Source organism: Etheostoma spectabile, chromosome 9 (assembly GCF_008692095.1).
Source record: "Etheostoma spectabile isolate EspeVRDwgs_2016 chromosome 9, UIUC_Espe_1.0, whole genome shotgun sequence".
NCBI classification, from domain to species: Eukaryota; Metazoa; Chordata; class Actinopteri; order Perciformes; family Percidae; genus Etheostoma; species Etheostoma spectabile.
This window is the reverse complement of record NC_045741.1, coordinates 8,864,475-8,885,438: the sequence shown is the minus strand read 5'-3', so window position 1 is coordinate 8,885,438 and position 20,964 is coordinate 8,864,475. Positions and strand designations below refer to the sequence as shown.

Genomic DNA, 20,964 nt, shown 5'->3' with positions numbered 1-20,964 from the left:
CTTTAGAATGTTAAAGTACGGGAAAAGCGCCCACATTATGCTCATTTTCAGGTTCCTAATTGTATTTTGAGTTTGTACCAGAATGAGTTTACATGGTTTCATTTTCAAACACTAAACAAGGGTGCAAGGGTGCACTTGTGGAATACCTGCAGAAAAGGGACATGTAAGTAGTTTTTATATGGTGAACAAGAGTGTGTTGTAGCAGTGTTTTGCCATTGTGAATAAGCTAGCTTGCTAGCGCTAACGTGATACGGTAAGCTACCTTGTCTTGGCTAGTAACGTAGAAAACAGATTACAGACGTGCAGATTTTGAACACTTACCCCCTAACTGTGGCAAATATTTTCCTGCATTTTTCAACCCATCTTTATCCCCGGAGATTGGATATTATTCATGTGCAGTGATAAATAAAATGTACGTTAACACCAAAATAGGTTGACCGAGTATTCTTGTGTGTGTTGTTACATGTATATTGTTGGTCTTCTGTAGTACCAAACCTGTGGCGGGTTCGTGGTATGTTTGTGCTTTTATTTGGTACCCCATAAATTGCATGTGGCCACATCCTTGCCCCTCTATTTGAAATAGTCTAGAACTGCCACTGATCAGCAGAGTAATTAGTGAGAAGGTTACTAAGGCCACTGTGTACCCCTGGCCTGTACAAATATTATCGGATGTTACTGCTCATCTGCTAACCAAGCAGCCGATGAATGAGCCACTCATGGAAATGCATGAATGAAGAAGCTGATAGCAATCATAGTGTAAAAGCATATTTGATTATTGCAAAAACAAAGGCTTTTTTTTAGTTATTTTCACAACTATAATTAGATTAAAAAACTATATTTAAATATAATGTCATTTTTATTTTCATTTCATTTAATGAGACTGTACTAACCAAAGAAAAGACAGCAATTGGTTGTTTTTCCGGTGAGGGCAGTTCAAGAAAGGGTCATCAACATGAACTACAATTATGTGTTCTTGTTTGCCAGAAGTGACTGTATGCCCTGACATCCACCTCGACCTCCTCCCAAAGAGGTGTTAGGGTGCTACTTCCCCTTTTGCTTCTCAGCGACAGCAAAGTGCCTGACTGGAACCTGCGATTTGCTTCTTGTCTCCAGCAGTCAACCCTATCCTTTTGAAGAAATACTTGGGCATTTTAGGAAATATGTTTATTGACTTTCTTGCAGCGAGTTAGCCGAGAAGATCGATACCACTGTCACATCTGCACGCTTAATACAAGCTGCAGCCAGAAAACCATTATCTTAACTAAAGATTGGAAGGAGGGGGAAACTGCTAATACTCTGTACAAAGTTATTTTATTAATTTTTTATCTTCGTAGCAGCACTTCTAAAGCTCACTGAATAATGCGTTATGTTGTCATTTGTTTAATTTGCATTCAAATCTAAGTGTAAAAAAGACAAGTTGTGCTTTTATTTGGAGTTATGTGCTGGGCGTTGTATTGACTGGGAGAAGGACATTTCTGGCTCTTGTTAGGATTGCCAGGCAACGAGGGATTTTCCGGAATAATGAGTATTAATGAATGACTTTAGTCTCCTTTAGACCATCTGGCAAGTATTATTTTAGAACAAACAGTAACATTTTGAGTTTTTCAATGAAACCAAAGCAGGAAAAGAAGAAATAAGTAGTCAGAGCCATGTAGTTACAGTTAGGGCTGTCCAATATATCGATATTATATCGATATTGATGTATAAGACTAGATATCGTCTTATATGTTGGATATTGTGATATGACAAGTATTGTCTTTTCCTGGCTTTGCAGGCTGCATTACAGTAAAGTGATGTATTGTTCTGATTTTACCAGACTGTTCTAGTGCTTCTGTTATTTGCCTTTACCCACTTCGTCATTATACCCACATTATTGATGATTATTTAGCAAAAATCTCATTGTGTCAATTTTTTGTAAAAACACCAAAAGTCATTATCGCGGCAATATTGACATTGATGTATTCGCTCAAAAATATTGTCAAATATTGGGATATTTGATTTTCTTCAAATTTTGATTTTGATTTTTGCCCGGGTCTAGTTACAGTGCAGTGTGTTACTGCACCCCCTCAGCGTAGGGTGTAGTTAGTTCCTTTATAACCATTTTGAATCCCCAAATGCAATTCACCTTAATCCTCTACAGAAGTTTTAGAATGTCTTTGGCAATGATAACAGTCTTAGTAATCAAGTGTTTGAAATGCAGACTAGAGTAACACTTGGTAGCATCAAAGGCATGAAAAAGCTAAATGAGCAGGAAACAGTACGCTGTGTTGTTAATAGGACCCCTTGGCTGGTTTAATAGGATTTTCACAAATTAATGGTCTGATGTTTGTTTGATCATGTTGGAGAAACCGTTGGTGTCAATTCCGTGAAGCGTTCACAACCAGCAGCTATTAACTACATCATCTTCTCTCGTCTTGATCTCGCCTTGGTTCCCGGTTTGTCTCCACGGTGGGTGGATTACCGAAAGACACATGTCTCTCTATCATTTCTCCCCCATCGTACTTCCACTCTCATTCGACAATCCAGCGTTCCTCCTGTAGAGACTGGATCATCAGAAGCTCAATTTACAGAGTTGATGAATGCCAATTTGAAGGTGCCTTTAAGGAAAATGCACAAAATGCAACCGGCATGTGTAGAATTTCTTTTGATGTTTTTCAAATGAAAAGCCTCTCTCTTTGTAATTCTCACTTTCTAAAATCAGTTATCTGTGTGTCTAAATGGCGCCTGCATATTGAGAAGGATCAATGTCACATCAGATTAAACCAAGAGAAGAAAAATAGCAAGCTGCGACAAAGGAAAATTTAAATCTGAACATTGAAAACAGCAGAGTAGTTGCAGTTAGCTTACAAGGTCTACCATATGAGTGTAATTGGGTTTATCTTCCTGATTGAAGCATGAAGGACTTTTCTGCTATTTTGCACAATTCTCTTTGGGGAGGTCCTTGAAATAACATTGAGTCTACTTCAACCGACTGTTTTGCACGACGGGTTATTTTGGAATCTGGGGTAACCCAGCTACAAACACACACACACACACACACCCATGTTCTCTCTTAGGCTTCTTTTGATGATAAAGTAAAGTTTGTCTTTCATGGAAAGGTAAATGTTGGGTAGCTTGTGAGTTTCTTTTTTATTTTTCTTCACTTACAAAAATGCAAACTGTTTCCAATAAGGCTAATGATTTCCTTCCACCTGATGCCATAGTATTTGCTTTTTGTCTCATACCCCGTTTTGTTTTATTTTAATGCTGTTTTCCGAAAGATTTGATTATTTAAAACAACAATGAAAAAGTCGTCAAACCAGTTTTGTAGCGTCCGTTAGATAGATTTTTCAGGCCTACCCTGTCTCTAAAAAATATCTTTATATACTCCTGATACTGGCTTACGTACATCATGTGGGACTCTCGCGTGTTAAAATGTTGCCAGTGAGCATAATCCAACCAATAAAAACTAGATGGATTAACAGAAGAAAAAACATTTTTAGGAGCCAAGGGTGTCTGTATATACAGTATGTCACATCATTTTGAAGTGTAATGAAAGACAAAGATGTAATAAAAAAGGCTCAATACTGCGTAAAGTCAGAGGAGAAATGAGACTTAGTCAGTTAAGTCATTTAATTAACTTCCTCCCCTGTACACCAATATGGCTCAAAATAAATATGCATTAAGTACATGACAATAAAAGAAAAGAAAAAATATCACAATCCACGGTTTCTCCAGTGTGGAAACATTGTGCATTTGCTTTGTAAATCCAGAGTTTTCATACATAGAGCAATGATTTGGACCTTACTGCTGCAAAGTCATTACACATAATCTGAGTGAAAAAGCAAGAACATGAAAGACGAGGTAATCAGTTTTCTGTTGGAAACAGCGTAAGAATGCAAATATTCAGAACACCTGCAAAGATAATTCAAGTTATTTTTCTTTTTCCTTTTTTCGTTGAATGTTCTGATGATGAGTTCAATTGAGAATGCATCATAGCTCAACACATTAACATTAGCATGAGTAAGACACCAGCAACAGAAGAATCGTAAAGGCCATGCGTGCTAAACTAAGAGGGATTTTAACATACATACATCTTATATATGTTTAAGACCCATACATAATGAGTCTGCTTGCTGTTTAGGAAATAGTGAGCATGAACATTGTGTAAATTTGTATCAAGTAACAGAAGTTTTTGTTCATGCATCAATACCATGAAGTCCTCACAAGTTAAGTCATTCATGTGTGTAAAGTTCATAAATGGACCACAGAGTTCTTCAGGTTAATAGGAACAAACAATGGAATTCATGCGCAAATCTCTGTGAAAGGTTTTTAAATTGAATATGCATTACTGTTACCTGATTTAGCAAGGTTTTTGCCTGGAGATTTAATGATGTAGCATGGCCCTGTGTGGTTTCCAATAATTTTACAGAATTTTGATGCATAATGTCTTAGCATATCTTGTTGGCTTTTTATTAATTTAGAGGATCAGACTTTAACCCTGCAGAATGCTATTGCCTTTCACAAAGACTAATGACATTGAGGCTGACCCAAACAATACTGTATCTGGGCCAGTGCCTAATTGTCCATGTGATATACAATATCACATAGAACCCATGTGCAGTATGACATTTTATTGGAACTTTAGTTGGTGCTTAAACAAATCAAAAAATCTAATTAGTAGCCATATTGTTTATTACCGCCAACAAAGTTATGTTTTTTGTCAGCATGGTTACGGTAACACACCTGGTCCATTAAATCATGCAAAAATTTGTGAAGGGTGTATCATGGGGAATGGAACAACCCCTTCAATTTTGGAGAGGATCCGAATCACAGGGCGGATCCACAAATCAGTTTTTCACATTATTAACAATGTGAGATAGGGCATTTAGTTGGCAGGGGTCTGGGCTCTCAGACTGCCCTTCTAGTTTTATAGTAGTGTTTCAAAATGTTTTAAGTAAATTACAAGAGGCTCTTTTTGTACTGAAAGGCAATTTTACATTTCCAGATGGCTTCTGAAAAATGTATTTTGTGTTATTAAAACACAATGATGTGTTCATTTTCAAGATAATTTCCCTGTCAACATGCCTCAGGAGATAAGATTAGGAGTAGTAGACATTTACGGAGCACGCTCAGTCACATACTGCACTGAACAGACACAATCTGCAGTGCTATGCTCGCTAGTGTGTCTCGACTGCATCAGCAGGTTATTCGCTGGGTTGATTCCCTGATTTGTTATGTTGGGCACCAAGCGACGCCCTCAGGCTGCCTGTACGCTGTGATGGATCTGAGACGGGCTGTGATGGACAGGTAGCAGGGTACAACTCCCCCTGCTCTGATCACGGCTTGGATCCTTTAGCTCCTGCAGCTCCAACTCGCTCAGAGGGGAGTTCGGCGCGGGGGGGCTTACAGGTAGATGTGCAGCGACCTCCCCCTGCTTCACATTGCTGCAGATGAAATAAACCCATGTATATGTGTGTGTGTGTGTGTGTGTGTGTGTGTGTGTGTGTGTGTGTGTCTGTAATGGGCTATTTCAGTCACTCAACATCTCACTGAGAAGAGTAAAGGGTGAAATAATCTTGCAGTCTTCTGTGAAACACGTGTGTTTGTGAGTGGCATGCAGAAGGTGAGGTTGAATTGTGCATGTGTGTGTGTGTGTGCTGTATCCGCCAGCTTAGCCGTGGCACCATTCATAAGCAAGCAGCACGGCAAGGCATTGTGTCGACTGTCGATCAAGGTTAAGTTCTCTCCATTTCTCTCTGCGCTGCTCCCTTCTTTAGCCTGGGCCCCAGCGGATGGAGAGAAACTCTAATGGCCTCTTGTTATGAAGAAACACAGATATGAAACGGGCCTTAATGAGCTGTTCTCTGCTTGTATTTTTCTCGTCATTGTTATTGGTGAAAAATTGATTGGCAGCTGGCCCGTACCCATCTGAGCTCTACGATATTCTGCGCGATAGCATTGTTGTTGCAGCAAGGACAGCTGCAGGCTGTGTGAATACATGTGTGTGGGCAAGAGTGTCTTTGCATGAGGGAGTTGATGTGTGTCGGTAGGGTGTTGGGGGTTGTATATATGTTAGATACAAAGAAAGACATCAGGAAACCCAAAGTTCCTATTTGCTACTTTGCAAACAGAGGACGAGCAAGCAGTGTTGGAAGAAAAAAATGCTCTTTGTCACTTTGTACACTTTGTCTGTTGCAGAAGCAAAATGTTTGAATGGGATTCTGCTAGGCGTTGGTGATTTAGATAAAGTAACGTTGATGTTATTGAAGATCTTTGATAAATTGCACAGGTTGTTAAAATCAATTAAGACTCCACATAGATTAATCAATGAGATGGGAATGTCTGCTTTTGGCCAATCCAGTGAATGAAATAGATGACAAAGTCACTTCACAGTGAAGCAAAAATGCAAACTAATGTAACAAGAGATAGCATATTTAACTGCCACCCATCAATAAACAGATAATTAAAGTCCACCTTTCTTTACGCCACTGAGGTTCAGTCTCAGTGGCCCTCAATCCTGCTTCTGTTTTTACGTTTAGCAGCTAAAAGCCAGATATTTTTCTCAGGAGTTGGTGGAGACCAAATTAGAGCTAGTGAGAGTCCAATATGTGCTCATATTGGACTTTCACTAGTGTCCCAAAATTGACGAATGCAGTTAAGATTGGATATTGGAAATTGTAGAGTAAAATATTTTCTTTGTCTCATTTCATAGGCCATTGTCATATTCACCGTTAGAACTGGTATTCAAATTGCAGAAAATTAAAATGGGAGGGCTGCCAATCTGTCTTGTTAAAGCATCTTCCAGACGGCATCTTCGCATTATCAAATCAAGATTTATAAGAAAAAGATGAAATGGTTGAGTGTTAAACAAATTGTTTGTTGATTTTCTCGAAAATAACTGTCATTTAGTCAAAATAATGTATTTGCATGTGTCTTCTCACATGTTTTAGGGTTGTGTGAGTCATGGCTATTGCTCAGCTTACATTAAAGATAATCATTCCTCTCTGTATTTAATTCTCAAAATAAAATTAAAACCTTTTTTTGTTTTGCTTTAGATGTGTCTTGGTGAGATGTGGGAGTGGAAAAGGTGTTGAAGAAGATAATTCTTTTTTAAATTTTCACTTTTTTTTATTCATAATTAAATATTCTTTAAACAGACCTTCCCAGCACTTCATCTGAACGAGGAGGGTAGATGTAGAGTTTTGAGCAGAGATATATTTATCAGAAGAGATATGGTTTGTGATGCAGCCACTCACTGACATAACATGGTGTATTTTTACATGTAAATCTCACCTGTATGAAGCAAAACCACATTTGAAGGCAAATTCAAGCAGCGGCATGTCTGATTTTATTTGTGTCATTTACTGACCCAACAGTGATTGAAAGGTCTACCATTTCTCCAAAACCATATTTATGACCAGCTGCATTTGGATATTTCTAATCTATATATCAAGCAGCAGCAATCAGTCTGCAATTGGTAGATAAAGGCAGCTGGCATGCTGCAAGGCCAGGCTGAGTATCAAACAACTTCAGTTGAAGCCTGTTACCAAGAAAAGAGGCCCTGAAATCAGCAAGACTCCATCCATGATTATAGCCCGTCCAACCGCAGCGCCAATAGTGATACCAGATGAAAAAAGATTGCTCTATTAATGAAAATCGGTGGAGAAAGACAATGTTTTTCAATATAGTTCAAAGCAATTCTCTGAGCCTGAGGTTGAAACAGCATGAGAGCATTCATTAGTTTACTTCAAGTCCACATATTTAGCATTCATAAGCAGCATTTAAACTGCCATAATATGTTTTACGGCAACACACTATAATGTAGTTTTACGCGGCTATATGGACACCTGTCTGGGTTTATAAATGTACAGTTTTTGTCAACACTTTACCTTCTCATGTTATTTCTCTCTCGAGCTCAGATAAAACAGTTTCTCTTCCAATTTAAAAAAATAGAGAGCAATATTTTTTCCTGTCATGTCATGTTTTTGAAGCACTGTTGTTGGACAGTTACCTCTTCATGTTCTAAAGAGTGGTACAAAAGATTGACTCACAGGCGCAGACATCTTTTACAGTTAGCCAGGAAAAGATCAGAATATAAGCCTCCATGTGAAACAGTGGGGCAAATCTTCCATACTTTAAAGAAGCAGAAAACAGTAGAATTAGTGCATTGGTGCATTTAGTCTTTGAATCGTCCATACAGTGTCTTGCTTCTGTTGGACTCTTGTCCTTTTCTCGAATGTGCGTGCATGCAGCATTCATGTGTTGTGTCCTTTGCTTACTCTTAGCATGTGTTTCTGTGACATTGCAGGGAGTTTGGCCGTTGGAAGGTGAACAGCGTGGCCCTGGAGAGACAGGAGAACAATGGCTTTCCTTTGCCGCTGGACCCGGAGTTCCTCCAGACCATTAGGCACCTGGGCAGAAGGCCCAGTCTCAGCGCCATCACTGACAACATTATCAAGAAATACGGAACCCACTTCCTGCTCTCTGCAACACTGGGAGGTAAATAAAGTAAACAAGCTGTGATTCTCTTAGTTTTTATTGACCTACCTTATACACAGGAGAAAGCCCTAGATTAACACGTGGCCCTAGTCCAAACAGGAAACCTTCCGGGAACCTGGAAGGAAGGCTTGTGAAACTTAACACACACAGTATTTCAACTTAAACAACCAGGGTCTAGATTCAGCAGTGAGTGAAACAAAAAGTAATTATACTGTAATTGATAATTGTTTTAAATACTTACAAGAACTTTTTACTACTACTTTTTAAGACTCTGAACGTCTACTTTTCAACATCCATTAATACATCACAGTCCCGCAGCAGTAAATTACAAAGAACTGCGCGATGAGGCTTTCCATTATCGTTCTAATTAACCCGTATGTGTTTAGATGTGCAGGAAACCCTTAAATAGGAAAAGGTAAAAGGGACTTTTTTTTTCCCTGTTCTGAATATACAGCCCAGTCACATGGCAGTTTCTGAAATGGTGACGTGTACAGGGACACGATTTTCCCGTTTTGTTTGTGGTGGTGAGCACAAATTTTAAAGTATTGTTTTTCAATGGGAAGCATCTTTCGTGATAACAGCACAATAACGGTAGCGAGTGGTATTTAAAAGCCGAAAATCTGCGTAAGGAGGTTGGTTAGGGTGGTTGATGGGTCAAACAATCGAGGATTGCGTCCCGCTTGTGACAGTTCCTTTTTTTTATGTTGTTCTTTTCCTAACCACGACTGTCCCATTGTTGTAGTGTGTTTTGTGTGTGTCATTTAATTTCCCCATTGTTGTGTGTCTCAGAGACCGCGGAGTGTGTCCCGGCAGCCGCCTTTCCCCCGTTGTTCTGTTCCTAACCACAACCGTCCTGTTGTTGTAGTGCGTTTCGCATGTGGCAGTCTGTTCGGCATTTCATTTCCCCTTTGTTGCGTCCCCCAGAGACCGTGGATTGTGTCCCGGCGGCCATATATTGTTTATTTGTGTTTGTATATACATATACACGTATATATATATATATATATATATATATATATATATATATATATATATATATATATATATATATATATATATATATATCAAATAATAAATCATATATATCAAAATAAATAAATAAATCATATATATATATATATATATATATGATTTATTTATTTATTTGATTAGGAAAATGCACATTAATCAATATTTCTGTAAATGCTGCATTTTTAGACTGTAGTGCTACCTAGAATGTATGTCATGCAAGAAACCGGAGCACCCTGAGGAAACCAACGAAAACCCGGGGAGAACATAGAAACTCCACACAGAAAGGCCCAGAATAACCTGGATATATATGTATATATATAAAATCAAGAAAATCGTGTTAACAAATCAATAAATCAAATCAGCGTGACCATGTCACGAACTACAGTGAGATTGGGTTGGAATATATTCAACCATAGTGTCTTAAGTTGGTACCATGCCATCCACATATTTCTCTGTTTGTCCATCATTGTTGCTGTAGACTATCAGCTATCGAATGAAGGAGAATTGCCATACAAGAGTGACCTTTTAAAAAGGTCACGGAGCAGCAGTTAAACCCATTTGAAGCTCTAAATCTTCTTGTGCGCTCAAACAACTAAATGTGTAACTACATATTGTCTCAGCTGTGACTTTTGGAGTGTTTTGTGATTGTTTATGCTCATATTGTCTGATTCAACATGTACAATCTATGTTTGGAGTTATCAAACAAAAAGAATCCCCAGTTTCCATAACAATGGATGTGAGTTAGCCAGAGAACTGGAATGTGCAGCAAAGCTCCCCAGGCCATCTGCTGCAACATCTCCTTCCAGCTCCTCTGTTGGCTCTTTTCATCTTGTGTCTCTTGTGCATAAACTCTCAAAGCCACGATGAATACCAACAGTATTTATAAAATATATTGAAAAAGAAAATAAATTGAAAAGAAAATCACGTTTGTGTCTTGCAAACAAAAATAAATAAGTAAAGGAGCTGAAGCGTGGCCTGATATTACCGACAGCCGAGGCATTCAAAGCGGGAGGTGGGGCTCCCAGGAAGTTTCAGGGGAGGCTCAGTAAAAGGAAGTGAAAAAATATATCACATTAGTTACTTGTAAAAAGAATATATAAGTAGAATAGCCTAAATGTTTGATTTGGTTAAAGATATAGTTCAGACATACAGTAGTATTTGGGATTTTTTTTTGTCTCACTTTCCCAGAGTCAGAAACTAATAAATGCCTGAGGACAGCCTTTTTATGTATTTGGTGTATTCTGAAGTTGTGTCAAACAGCAATATTAGGATATAGAGTGTTTACGGGATGAAATAACATAATCACGATGGGCTTTTCCCATCCAATAGGCATCCAGAAATTGAGCGAAACTAAGCAAGTAAACTAAGTTTTGTCTGAGAGGAGGCCCACAGTCGTACACTTTGAAAACCCCTGACCTAGTGGTAAGGAACATATAGGTAGTTGTTATCTTAGTAGTGTGCAAGTGTTTTAAAGGTGCTTTATGTAGCTTATTTTAAAATGTGATTCCTGGTTGCAACTTAATCTTACAAGATACTCTGTTTCCCATGGAAGAAGAAATTTGTCAAAATAAAGAAGCTTGTTGCAAAGCCATTAAGACTATTATACCATATTATTTCTGTAACTTTATTTGTATTAGAAAAACGTGTTTTCTTTAACGATTTCAGGACTTAATAAAGTGAATTATTAAAATTGAGAGTTTTTTCACATTTTGGTGGAGACGAGCGCTAACCTTTTTCTACGCTGTATCCCCAGTGGAAATGTAGGTGATGTTAGTTCCAAAGTCTTTCCAAATTAAAACTAAATTCCCCATGAAAGCTAATGTTGTTAGAAAAGTATTTTTTCATTGATTTTTCACGCTTTCCACCATTTGTCAATACACTGTGCTCCAAAAGCTTTGGCTCTATTCATATTAAAAGACTTGGTGTTTAATAAAGCATCTCAATTTGTGCACGATACTGTAGCCACAGACTCATCACAACGACACAATGTAGACCACTGTATAAAATGACCAGAGGCAGCTAAGTTTCTAAAAGCTTTCCACCTTTACCATGTTTATCTGTGATGGCAGAATTAGCGCTGGCAGGTGTTAATGGGTTAAAATTGATCATTACACCACTGAGAAGGTTGTTTGTGCATGTTCACAGGGGATGAGTCATTAATGAAGTGTGTTTATGTGTCTGTTTGTGTGTATGTATTCTTAGGGGAAGAGTCATTAATGATCTTTGTGGACAAGCGGAAGTTGAGTCGGACGTCTGAAGTGAGTGAATCCAATGGCACAGCTGTGACTCTGGAAGCTCTGCACCAGCTGGCTGCCTCCTACTTCATTGACAGGGATAGCACCCTGCACAAGCTGCACCACATCCAGATCGCCTCCACTGCCATCAAGGTAAAAGCTTGCTGCTCAGAGTCAAACAATAGCAATGAAAAAAACAACCCCTTCTCCCTCCCAACTCGTGAAATACTGATGCTTGCTCAATGGCTCTCAGAAAAAAAAAACACTTTTAAATGGAACACACTGGGCACAGCAGCCACACAGGACTTTCAGCCAAGAGACCTGCTTGTCACTGAAAAAAATTGTACATTTTGTTACCCCACCCACGATCTTTTCCTAAACCTTATTGTCCCATTCTTGTCAGATAAATGTACGTCCCGACCCGGAGCATCAAAAAGTGATGCCAAGAGTCTCCACCAAGCGCATCTAAACGCCTTAATTTGACGCCAAAGGGCCACAGGCAAGGCCCGAGAGCGTCAAAGAGCGATGCCAAGTCTCCCGATTCAGAGCGTCAAAAAGTGGCCCCAAAAGTTCCTACCATGTGCATCTAAATGACGCTAAAGGAGACTTTTTGCATCACTAACAAACGCCAAAGGCACCTGACCAAGCCCCGCTTATTGACGATTGGATGATTGCAGCCATTACGTGGCGACATTGTTCAGATTAGATATTGTTAAATTTGAAAAAGGTAATTGTTGTATTTTTTATAACATGGCAAGTGCTCTTGATTAGCTCACTTACTAAAGACTGAAATCATAGCCAGTATAGAGCATTCAACGGGAACTATATCAGCAGCTTTAGCTCATATTAATGAGAAGAGCTATTATTGCCACCAAGGGTCTAGTTTTTTTCTGTCTCTGTGGATTTAGTCTCCAGATTTATTCAGCATATACCCTTTCAACCATTTTATTTTTACTAGCAAACAATACAAACATTGAGTTATAGAGTTACTGACCTACATGACATTGAGTTTATACAAATCATTATGGTGATAATATAATATTATGGGATCTTTACCATGAAATATTAACTCATATTGTTTTACTGTGCATGCAAACCTGCTGCCCTAATGAATGTTACGCAATCCACTTTACGGCAGTTGGTTTGTAGTTTTAAAGCTTTGTTAATTGTTCAAAGAGAATCTATTCACGCTTAGATAAGCCAAAGGTGTTTTTGTTTTTTTGTGGAGTACATTAGGTGACAACATATTTTGTATGTTAAATACAAAATTTAACTCTTGCTGTTTATGTTATGCTTGTTATGGTTTTGCCATAGTAATGGTGCTTGTGCTCCCTGTTGGTTGAGTGTTTGAACAAATTAAGAAAATCACACTCTACAGTGGTCAGTACTTGCAAAGTACTTACCAATCACTGTATGCAGTTGGTGACCCATCAACATGCCCTCAGTGACCTACTCTGGCCTTCATATGCAGAAGACCTCACCTAATGTTCCAGCCAGAAACCCAGTGGCAGTAGTGATAGATTTCCTAGGTTACCTCTGGCTACTTCAGGAGCGGTACTCCTCCAAATATATATTTACACCATGCCATTAGGGAAAAGGATCCAGAGTGAACATCTTTGGAGAGGTGTTTTCTCTTGCTTAACTTCACATTAGATCTGAAAAACTGCAAAATATGTCTTAAAAATTATCATGATTTGGGTTAAAAGTACTTCATTAACCCATTAAACCACTGTTGACTGTTGAAAATAGACAAGGAACAATCAGACAATGTTTTTCACCTGAACATATTTCATTCAGGAAGAGACATGTTAGCAGATATGCAAATAAGATTTATTGTACAGCTCAAATAAAATGTACAAAGTATTTGGCGATTAGGGGTAGAGAACCATTAGACCCCCCCGATGGAATCTAGACACCGGTGGTGGCAATGAAGTAGCCCCAAGACCAGACCAAAGGAGGCTCCGGACCGGTCAGCTGAAGTAGATGACTGGAGGTGGAAGGGGGGACGGAGGGTTGCACTCTTTGCATGCAACGACAGCTGAATGGCACAGGGAGAAACAGATTATTTAAAGCAAGGGTTGTGACTCTGTGATTTGCCCTTGCCATTTGCATACGTTTCTGATTGGTTTAGCAGGAAGGTGAACGCCTCCAACAGCTGAGTGAGAGTTAGGCAGAGCATTGATTAAGAGTGAGGTCTTACCTAAAGGATTTACACTGAGATACATTTCAATCAGGACAGACTAGTTGCGGATATGCATCAGTTATACACGTATGATAAAATAAACATGTCTTAGGATAGCGGCTGAGTTGATTTAGTGCATTAATAGTTAGGTCTTCCTGACAGAATTCACGCTGAGCTACATACATGTCGTTTGTGGGAACTCTTCCCTGCAGATGATACATTCTAGGGTGAGACAACCATTATGCAAATGTGACTGCAACGAGCGAACCATCCCATGAAAAAGACACTTTACAGTGACAAATATTTCTGTTGCTTGCTCTTATAGTTGCTGTTTTTAGTTTCTGTGCACCTGGAAAACATTCATGCCGGGAAATAAGTTTTTTACTATGAGAACTGCTGACCGTGAGTGAGCTGTCGTCGCCAGTCTTAGATGTCTCAGCATAATTGCATCGTACTTATGAATTTAAATGAGATTTTAATGTGTATTGTTTTCCATTTTGATACTTTCTAAATTGTTGTATAAAAATGTGAAAGCCACCATTGATTTAAAAGTAGAATGCACATTGTAGGTTAGTCTCTCACAGCTGGCTTACTTGTTTGATGTATTTGGGCTTTACTTGGAAATTTATTGTAACCAATGCTATAACCACAAAAGAGCTGCGTGTATGATAGAGAAACATACTTAACTCAAAAAGAACATGAGAATAGGTCTGCTTTCTTAATACCAATCAATACACAGTCCTGCTTTTGAGATCCAATGCACTATTATGAAATAAAATCTTTGATATGAAAAACAATTGATAACGTAAGGACTTGGTAGCCATGGTGAGGCCAAAATGTAGCTGAAAAAAGAAACTGAAAGTCAAACATTCCTTTTAGTAAAATAACCACACCGGCCTATTTAATTAATAGGGCTGGGATGATTTGATTCTTTCACAATATATAGATGCAGATTCAATCGTTATCGTGATTTTCATTTGTTGCGATTCTAGAAGTATTGCAATTCAAAAGTATTGAGTATTGAGTCATTATTTAGCTGGTCGGTATTGTATGCACTTCACAGTGCTTTAAATGTGACATTGGAGTAAACATGTACACTCAATGAGAGCGAGCAGTATGGTTTACTTCCCTCTTTGCTCTTTCATGTGTGTACAGGCTTGCATATGGGGCAGCATGCTATGCATATGAAGATATGTGTATGATGTAAATATCACCTCATATCTTGTACTGCTTAATACCTTCAGGGGGTGTTCATTCATCACTATGTCAGTTGTTATCAGGCAGAATGAATTGAATTGGCTGAGTTTGCCCTTCGTACCGCATACTGAATTCTCTTTGCTTTCTGAGGAACGCGTTACCTCACATCGCATTAATGTGTTTACACTCACTTGTGGTAAAAAAAAATGTATTAACGTCATGGAATGTAGGTAATATCAGCAATGTGCAAAAAACACCCACATCTGAGACACTGTCAGCTTCTTCAGTCTTTCTGTGCTGTTTGCACAGTTTTACAAACCTCTGCAGTGGTAGTTTTGAGAGTGGATGTACCACACAAACACATCACCTAACAGATCCCTATTTATTGCTTTATTAGGATTTTTCTTTAGATCTGGGGTGGGACCACTTTTGTTTTTACTGCTGTGTCTTTTGGTAAAAACAACACGTCCTTCAACTCATAGGACCACATGCGTTTTCTTGTTTCAAGCCTCTAATACGACCCACCGGAGCATTTCCTAAAATAGCACCCCCACTAGTTGCAGCAGATCATCACATGCTCATGTCTAAACATAAGTAACCAGTTTGGTTATGTTTAGGCAAAAGAAAGTGGTTTGATTTAAAGGTGTTTGTAATTGTACTTACATGGGTTAGGGTTGGGGTTTCATGTTATTGATTAATAATTATCTTGCACTGGCTTGCGGATCCAGGTGTGATGATGAAGTAATAAAGACTGGAGCAGACATCAGGGTTGGTGGCGCCGGTGGTAAGGTCTCATCTCCCAACCGGGGATCCGGGTTCAATAGGAAAAGAAAGTTTTTTGGTTTAAAATACTTGTTTGTAATTTTACCTACAGTATGTATGTACATTAGGCTTAGGGGTTAGGGTTAGGTAACTAAGTGTACTTACTAGTTAAAACAAGTCAACGTTGACATTTGTTTTCACACAGGACACAAACAGAGGTCCTCTCGGTAAAAGTCCCATGAACGTAGACTTTGAGTACTAACGGGTTTGTGATACATCAATAAAATTAGACATCCTTACATTAGAAAATCTGGAACTAGCACATGTTTGGCAATGTTTATTGGTGACTGAATTGATTATGAAAATCCTTTATTTTGCAACTATTATGATATTGTTAGTAGTAGTATTTGTAACCCAACAGTTTACCTACCAAAACCATCTTAATAAGATGAAGTGAGTACGGGTGTTACAGTTATTCTGGGCAATTGCATCCCCCTCATTTAGTCAAACATTCAACTGGTGAGCTTTATTTCATACCATACATCAAATGTAAAAATACTAAGTAAAACTAGCCTCACCTTCAAACCCCTATATAGTCTGTGATGATAGTTCACAATGTTCTAAGAACGTACATGCCTAGACTGTACATAGTATAGTATGCAGTCATCAGCGAGTAGGGAGCTCTAACACAGAGCTCCCTTGGAAGAGCGGAAATATCAGGGTCTAAACCCCATATTCTGTGTAGCTGCAGCTAAAGCTCTAAATTGCTTGCCTTTTTCTGAGCTGTAGCCCATTTTTCATTCACTCGTCCTTAGTGATGCCCTGCTATACAGTCCATCAGAGATAAAACTTTACATTCTCCAAAGTGAATTGGCAAGAGGACGTTGAGCTGATTTGGCAGCTGCCACTGAACCAAAGTGCTGCTAAAAAGCTCTGATTGAGACGAATAGAGAAAGAGCCCTCCAGGGTATGTTTGTTTGTAAGACATTTTCAGGTGACTGATGTAAAATATTCAGAAAGTCAGCAGCCTTTAATTTAAACATGGGTTTTTAGCTCACCCCGATGAAGACGGATGCCAAAACAAAGCTGCCTTTGAGAAGAACACTGGCCCCCCTGGTTTTAAGAGATAACACATTTCAAATGGTAGAAATGCTTGGCCTTGAGGCCAGAAAGCACGAAGTGTAGCAGCACTGGAAAATAATCAAAGATGGGAAAAGTAAGATGGGAGTGCGGAAAAGAAAATGTCTCTACTGCAACACAGTGTGCTGAATCAGCCCCTCCATTATTTCCTTTGAGAGCCTCCATCATTTGTCAAACATTTTGTGGTATGAGTGTCATATGCGACTGAACAGAAGAGATGAGACAAGTACAGACAGGCCTCCCTCAGCCGGCCTTTCAGCACAGGATCGAAGTGCAGCAAATCAAAGGTAAGAGCGTTGATTGATGCAGCATTTCCTGCTGCATCAATCAACGCTCTTACCTTATGATTTGCAGTCCAGGCTTCTCTGTATTGGAGATTCATTAAACTAAAGTTAGGAGGAGAACATTATTGACGGGGAGGAGAAGTGATGAGGAATGTTTGACCCAATTTGCTGCGCGAGCCTTGATTGTTCAGTCAGTCGTGTGATGTTACGCTTCATTTGTTGGTGTGGAAGAGAAACGATTCAGAGGCAAGCTCCAGACATCAGATAATGGCTGCTGAGGAGCGGTTGCAGAGAACACGGCTCCATGAGTTTGGGGGCAGTTTTGATGGCAGGATTAAAAAAATAAAAAAGTAAACAAAGCGCTCTCTTATCACAAGAGTTGATGAATAATTCATTGCGGGCAGATTTTTATTTAGCATCTTCATTATTCAAAAAGGAACATCAATTCCTTTCTTATTGTCTTCAACCACTTCGACCTTTGTGATCCATCTCCTCCCTGATATGTGAAGGGTTAAGAAGCTCAGATATTATATGGGATAAATAGATGGATATGCTTCTGGCTTTAGTCTCATATCTGACTTCCGTTGTCAAAGAAGTTAATTTCTTCCAGCTTTGTCTTTAATCTGCAGCTGGTTTAAAGAAGTGATGCCTGAAAAGCACAAAGAAATACACAGAATCACATTCGCTCTCTTGTCCCTTTTAAAGTGACTGGTACTTCCTGTAAAATAGCATAGCTTAGCTTCCCTTAGAGAGTCTTAGTGAACATAACACCACATACAGTATTAAATTCCACTTTCTTCTACCGAAGGTTCCCCTCTACTCCCCTGAGGCTTTGAGGAGTTTTTTTTCTTCTTCTTACAAACACACTATAATCTCATTTTGATGTTATTTTCTTCCCCTTTTTCTTGCTTATGGTTCATGAGCTTATCCCTCGCTGGTTGACATTAGATTGTAAGCCAGTGCAACAAAGTGGTCTTAAAACATGCATTGAAATCCTCAAAGACTGAATAAACAGCCGGAAACGTATCTCAGATGCTAATGGGGATCTACTGTGCGGTGGTGATTAAGCCAACGATTCTTGAAAGGTGCGGGGTATGATGCAAATTTGAAATGACTGATGATTTTCATGAAACATTAATACTATCTCATACTTTTTTTCCCCAGCAAGCAGAAAGTGCCGCCATTTAAAGCCCATTGTTGCTCATCCTGACAACACAAGCTCACTAAGTGACATTTTATGCTGTTTTTTTGTGAAATTATTCATTTGAGGGATTTGCAGCAGTGATGAATCTTCATCAGCAAAACACTCCCACCTAACTGGACTTATAATAATGTTATGGCTGTGCCTCAGAGCCATGTGTATCAGTGGACCATGTTAACGGGCTAAGTGCTGCGGCTATCTTCATTTACATTCTGTGCAAGATCTGATTTAGATAATAAAGGTATTTTGATTGCCAACTTATCATAATTTCCTTTTGTCATGCTAATTGTATTCAATTTATCAGCTTTAAAAATTCCGTTCTCAGGCTTCTCAATAAAATCAGATAGTACAGTATATAGTGGTGACTCCTGCTTAGTCAAGTGTAAGAGAGTGAATAATACATTTAATTAGTTTGATATATTTGGCTTTTTATAGTAATTAATGAACATTTGGTTTAAGTGTGTTCTTGTTTATATTATCCTGCTTCCTGTCTTTGTTTGTTATGTCATATCCTTGCTTTTGCAACAACACTAGTATTTTCAATAACTTTGAACTGGAGAGTGTTCTTGTGGGAATACTCGGCCTGACAATATATTTCCCTCTGCTGTAGAAACAAACTAGCAGCTGAGCAGTGTTAAATCCAGTTTTGATGCCGCATACTGGCTCTGGGTCTCACCTGCTCCAACAGTTGAAACGACACGTCCTGAGCCACCGCGCTGCGCCGCTGTGTTGTCTGGGAGTGGAAATATGTCAACTTTCCAAGCAGCAGTGTTTCCCTGAACAGTGCACCTGGCAGCAGCCACAGCTCCATTTTCACAGAGTGTAATATGAAGCTAAAAAGGATGCCTTCAGGGCTCACTTGGGAATGTTGTTGCTTGCATATACAGACTGGTGACAAATTAAAGGAAAAACCTAAATAAATAACTGGAAAAACATAAAAAATGTAGATGCTTACATGAAATGAGAGAGCTCTGTTAGGGGTTTGATGAAAATACATTTGCACTTACCAGATCTCACTTAAGTTATGTACTGATGGGATATTTTAGATGCATGTTTTAGACAGCCCTTTTGATCACCATCATTAAAAGACTAAATACTGTAAGAATAGAAGAGTAGGATTCATCCCCTCTAACAAAGTTCCAGACTTGGACAAGGAGCACTGATGCTGTCACAACAGCTTGCATTGATCAACCACCTTATCAAAGTCCCTTTCACTCATGCACTGCACACCTGATTATCTAGACATGCAGGCAGAGCTGTATGTAAGAACCCAAATGTCCATTTTAGTCGGATTGGACATGAAATGGTGTTTACCCCGCCAACTCCCCAATACAAAGACTGTGTTATTTTGTTTTGAGCCCGTGTGTGAATAGAGCCACTCATTGGAGAATTCACGGCGAGCAAGTAGGTGTGTTGATGTTTCTATCATGAGGGATAGGCAGTGGCATTTTGGTGGGGGATGGTGGGAGATGGTGGGGACATTGGGGACGGTGGGTGCGCGTACCTGTCATTTTGTACCCACCACTTTTTTTTGAAAATCTCAAGCTCAATTTTGTTTAAAAGTAAAGTTCATCACACATAATTCTTGAGCGACAGATGCCAACCAATCCACAAAAATCTCTGTCCCCACAGGGCAGGCATACAGCTGTTCTGCTGCTACGCTGGCTACGCGCTTCTCTGTTCACCACACTGCATGTCGGGACATTCTAAAACGTGAAAGCTTAACATGGTTTAATGTACCTAAACAACGATCAACGATCCCCACATTTTGCATGTCATGAACACCAAAGCCTGTCAAAAAAACTAAACCAAAATCCAACGATTATAGATGTTATCTCACGTTAACGTTTTCTTCTTCATTGGTGCCTATGGCGAGGAAAAAGCTTAATTTGGTTCAATGTACCTAAACAATGATCAATGATTTCCAAATTTCTTTACCACATTGTTCCTCATGACCATGGAAAACTGTTAAAATATCGAAACAGAAATTTGGTGATGATTGATCATTGTTTAGGTTCATTAAATCACATTAAGCTTGTTTATGTTATGACTTATAAAGCACATGAGACAGCCGTTCCGCTGCCCTGCTAAAAAAATGTGAAGCAGAAACGCTTAATGTCAGACAACATCCATTATAATATGACTTTGGTTTAGATTTGTTACAGTTTTCAGTGGTTATGAGAGCAATATGAGAGAGAAATTGATTGTTGTTTAGGTAAATTAAACCACGTTAAGCTGTATCCTTACAATGGGCTCCAATGAAGCCCAAATCATTAATGTCAGATAACATCCATAATAATTGGACTTTGGGTTTGGTGATTTGACAGTTTTCAGTGTTTATGAGGAGAAATATGAGATCATCAATCATTGATCATTGTTTAGGCATATTAAACCACGTTTGTACTCATTTACATTAGTTAGCTACAGGACAGCATCTTTCAAAACATGCCCTGCGCAAAAGAGAAAATAAAA

At 38.9% G+C, this 20,964-nt stretch overlaps 1 protein-coding gene across 2 annotated transcripts in view; it reads left to right on the top strand.

Annotated features, from left to right (window-relative positions):
• brinp3a.1 (bone morphogenetic protein/retinoic acid inducible neural-specific 3a, tandem duplicate 1) overlaps positions 1-20,964 on the top strand; it is a 48,747-nt gene that overhangs the window by 10,634 nt on the left and 17,149 nt on the right. For both annotated transcript variants that reach the window (XM_032526364.1, XM_032526363.1), the window contains exons 3-4: positions 8,291-8,481; positions 11,695-11,879. In XM_032526364.1, coding sequence (XP_032382255.1) covers positions 8,291-8,481; positions 11,695-11,879 — 376 coding nt within the window. The remainder of the gene's footprint in view (positions 1-8,290; positions 8,482-11,694; positions 11,880-20,964) is intronic.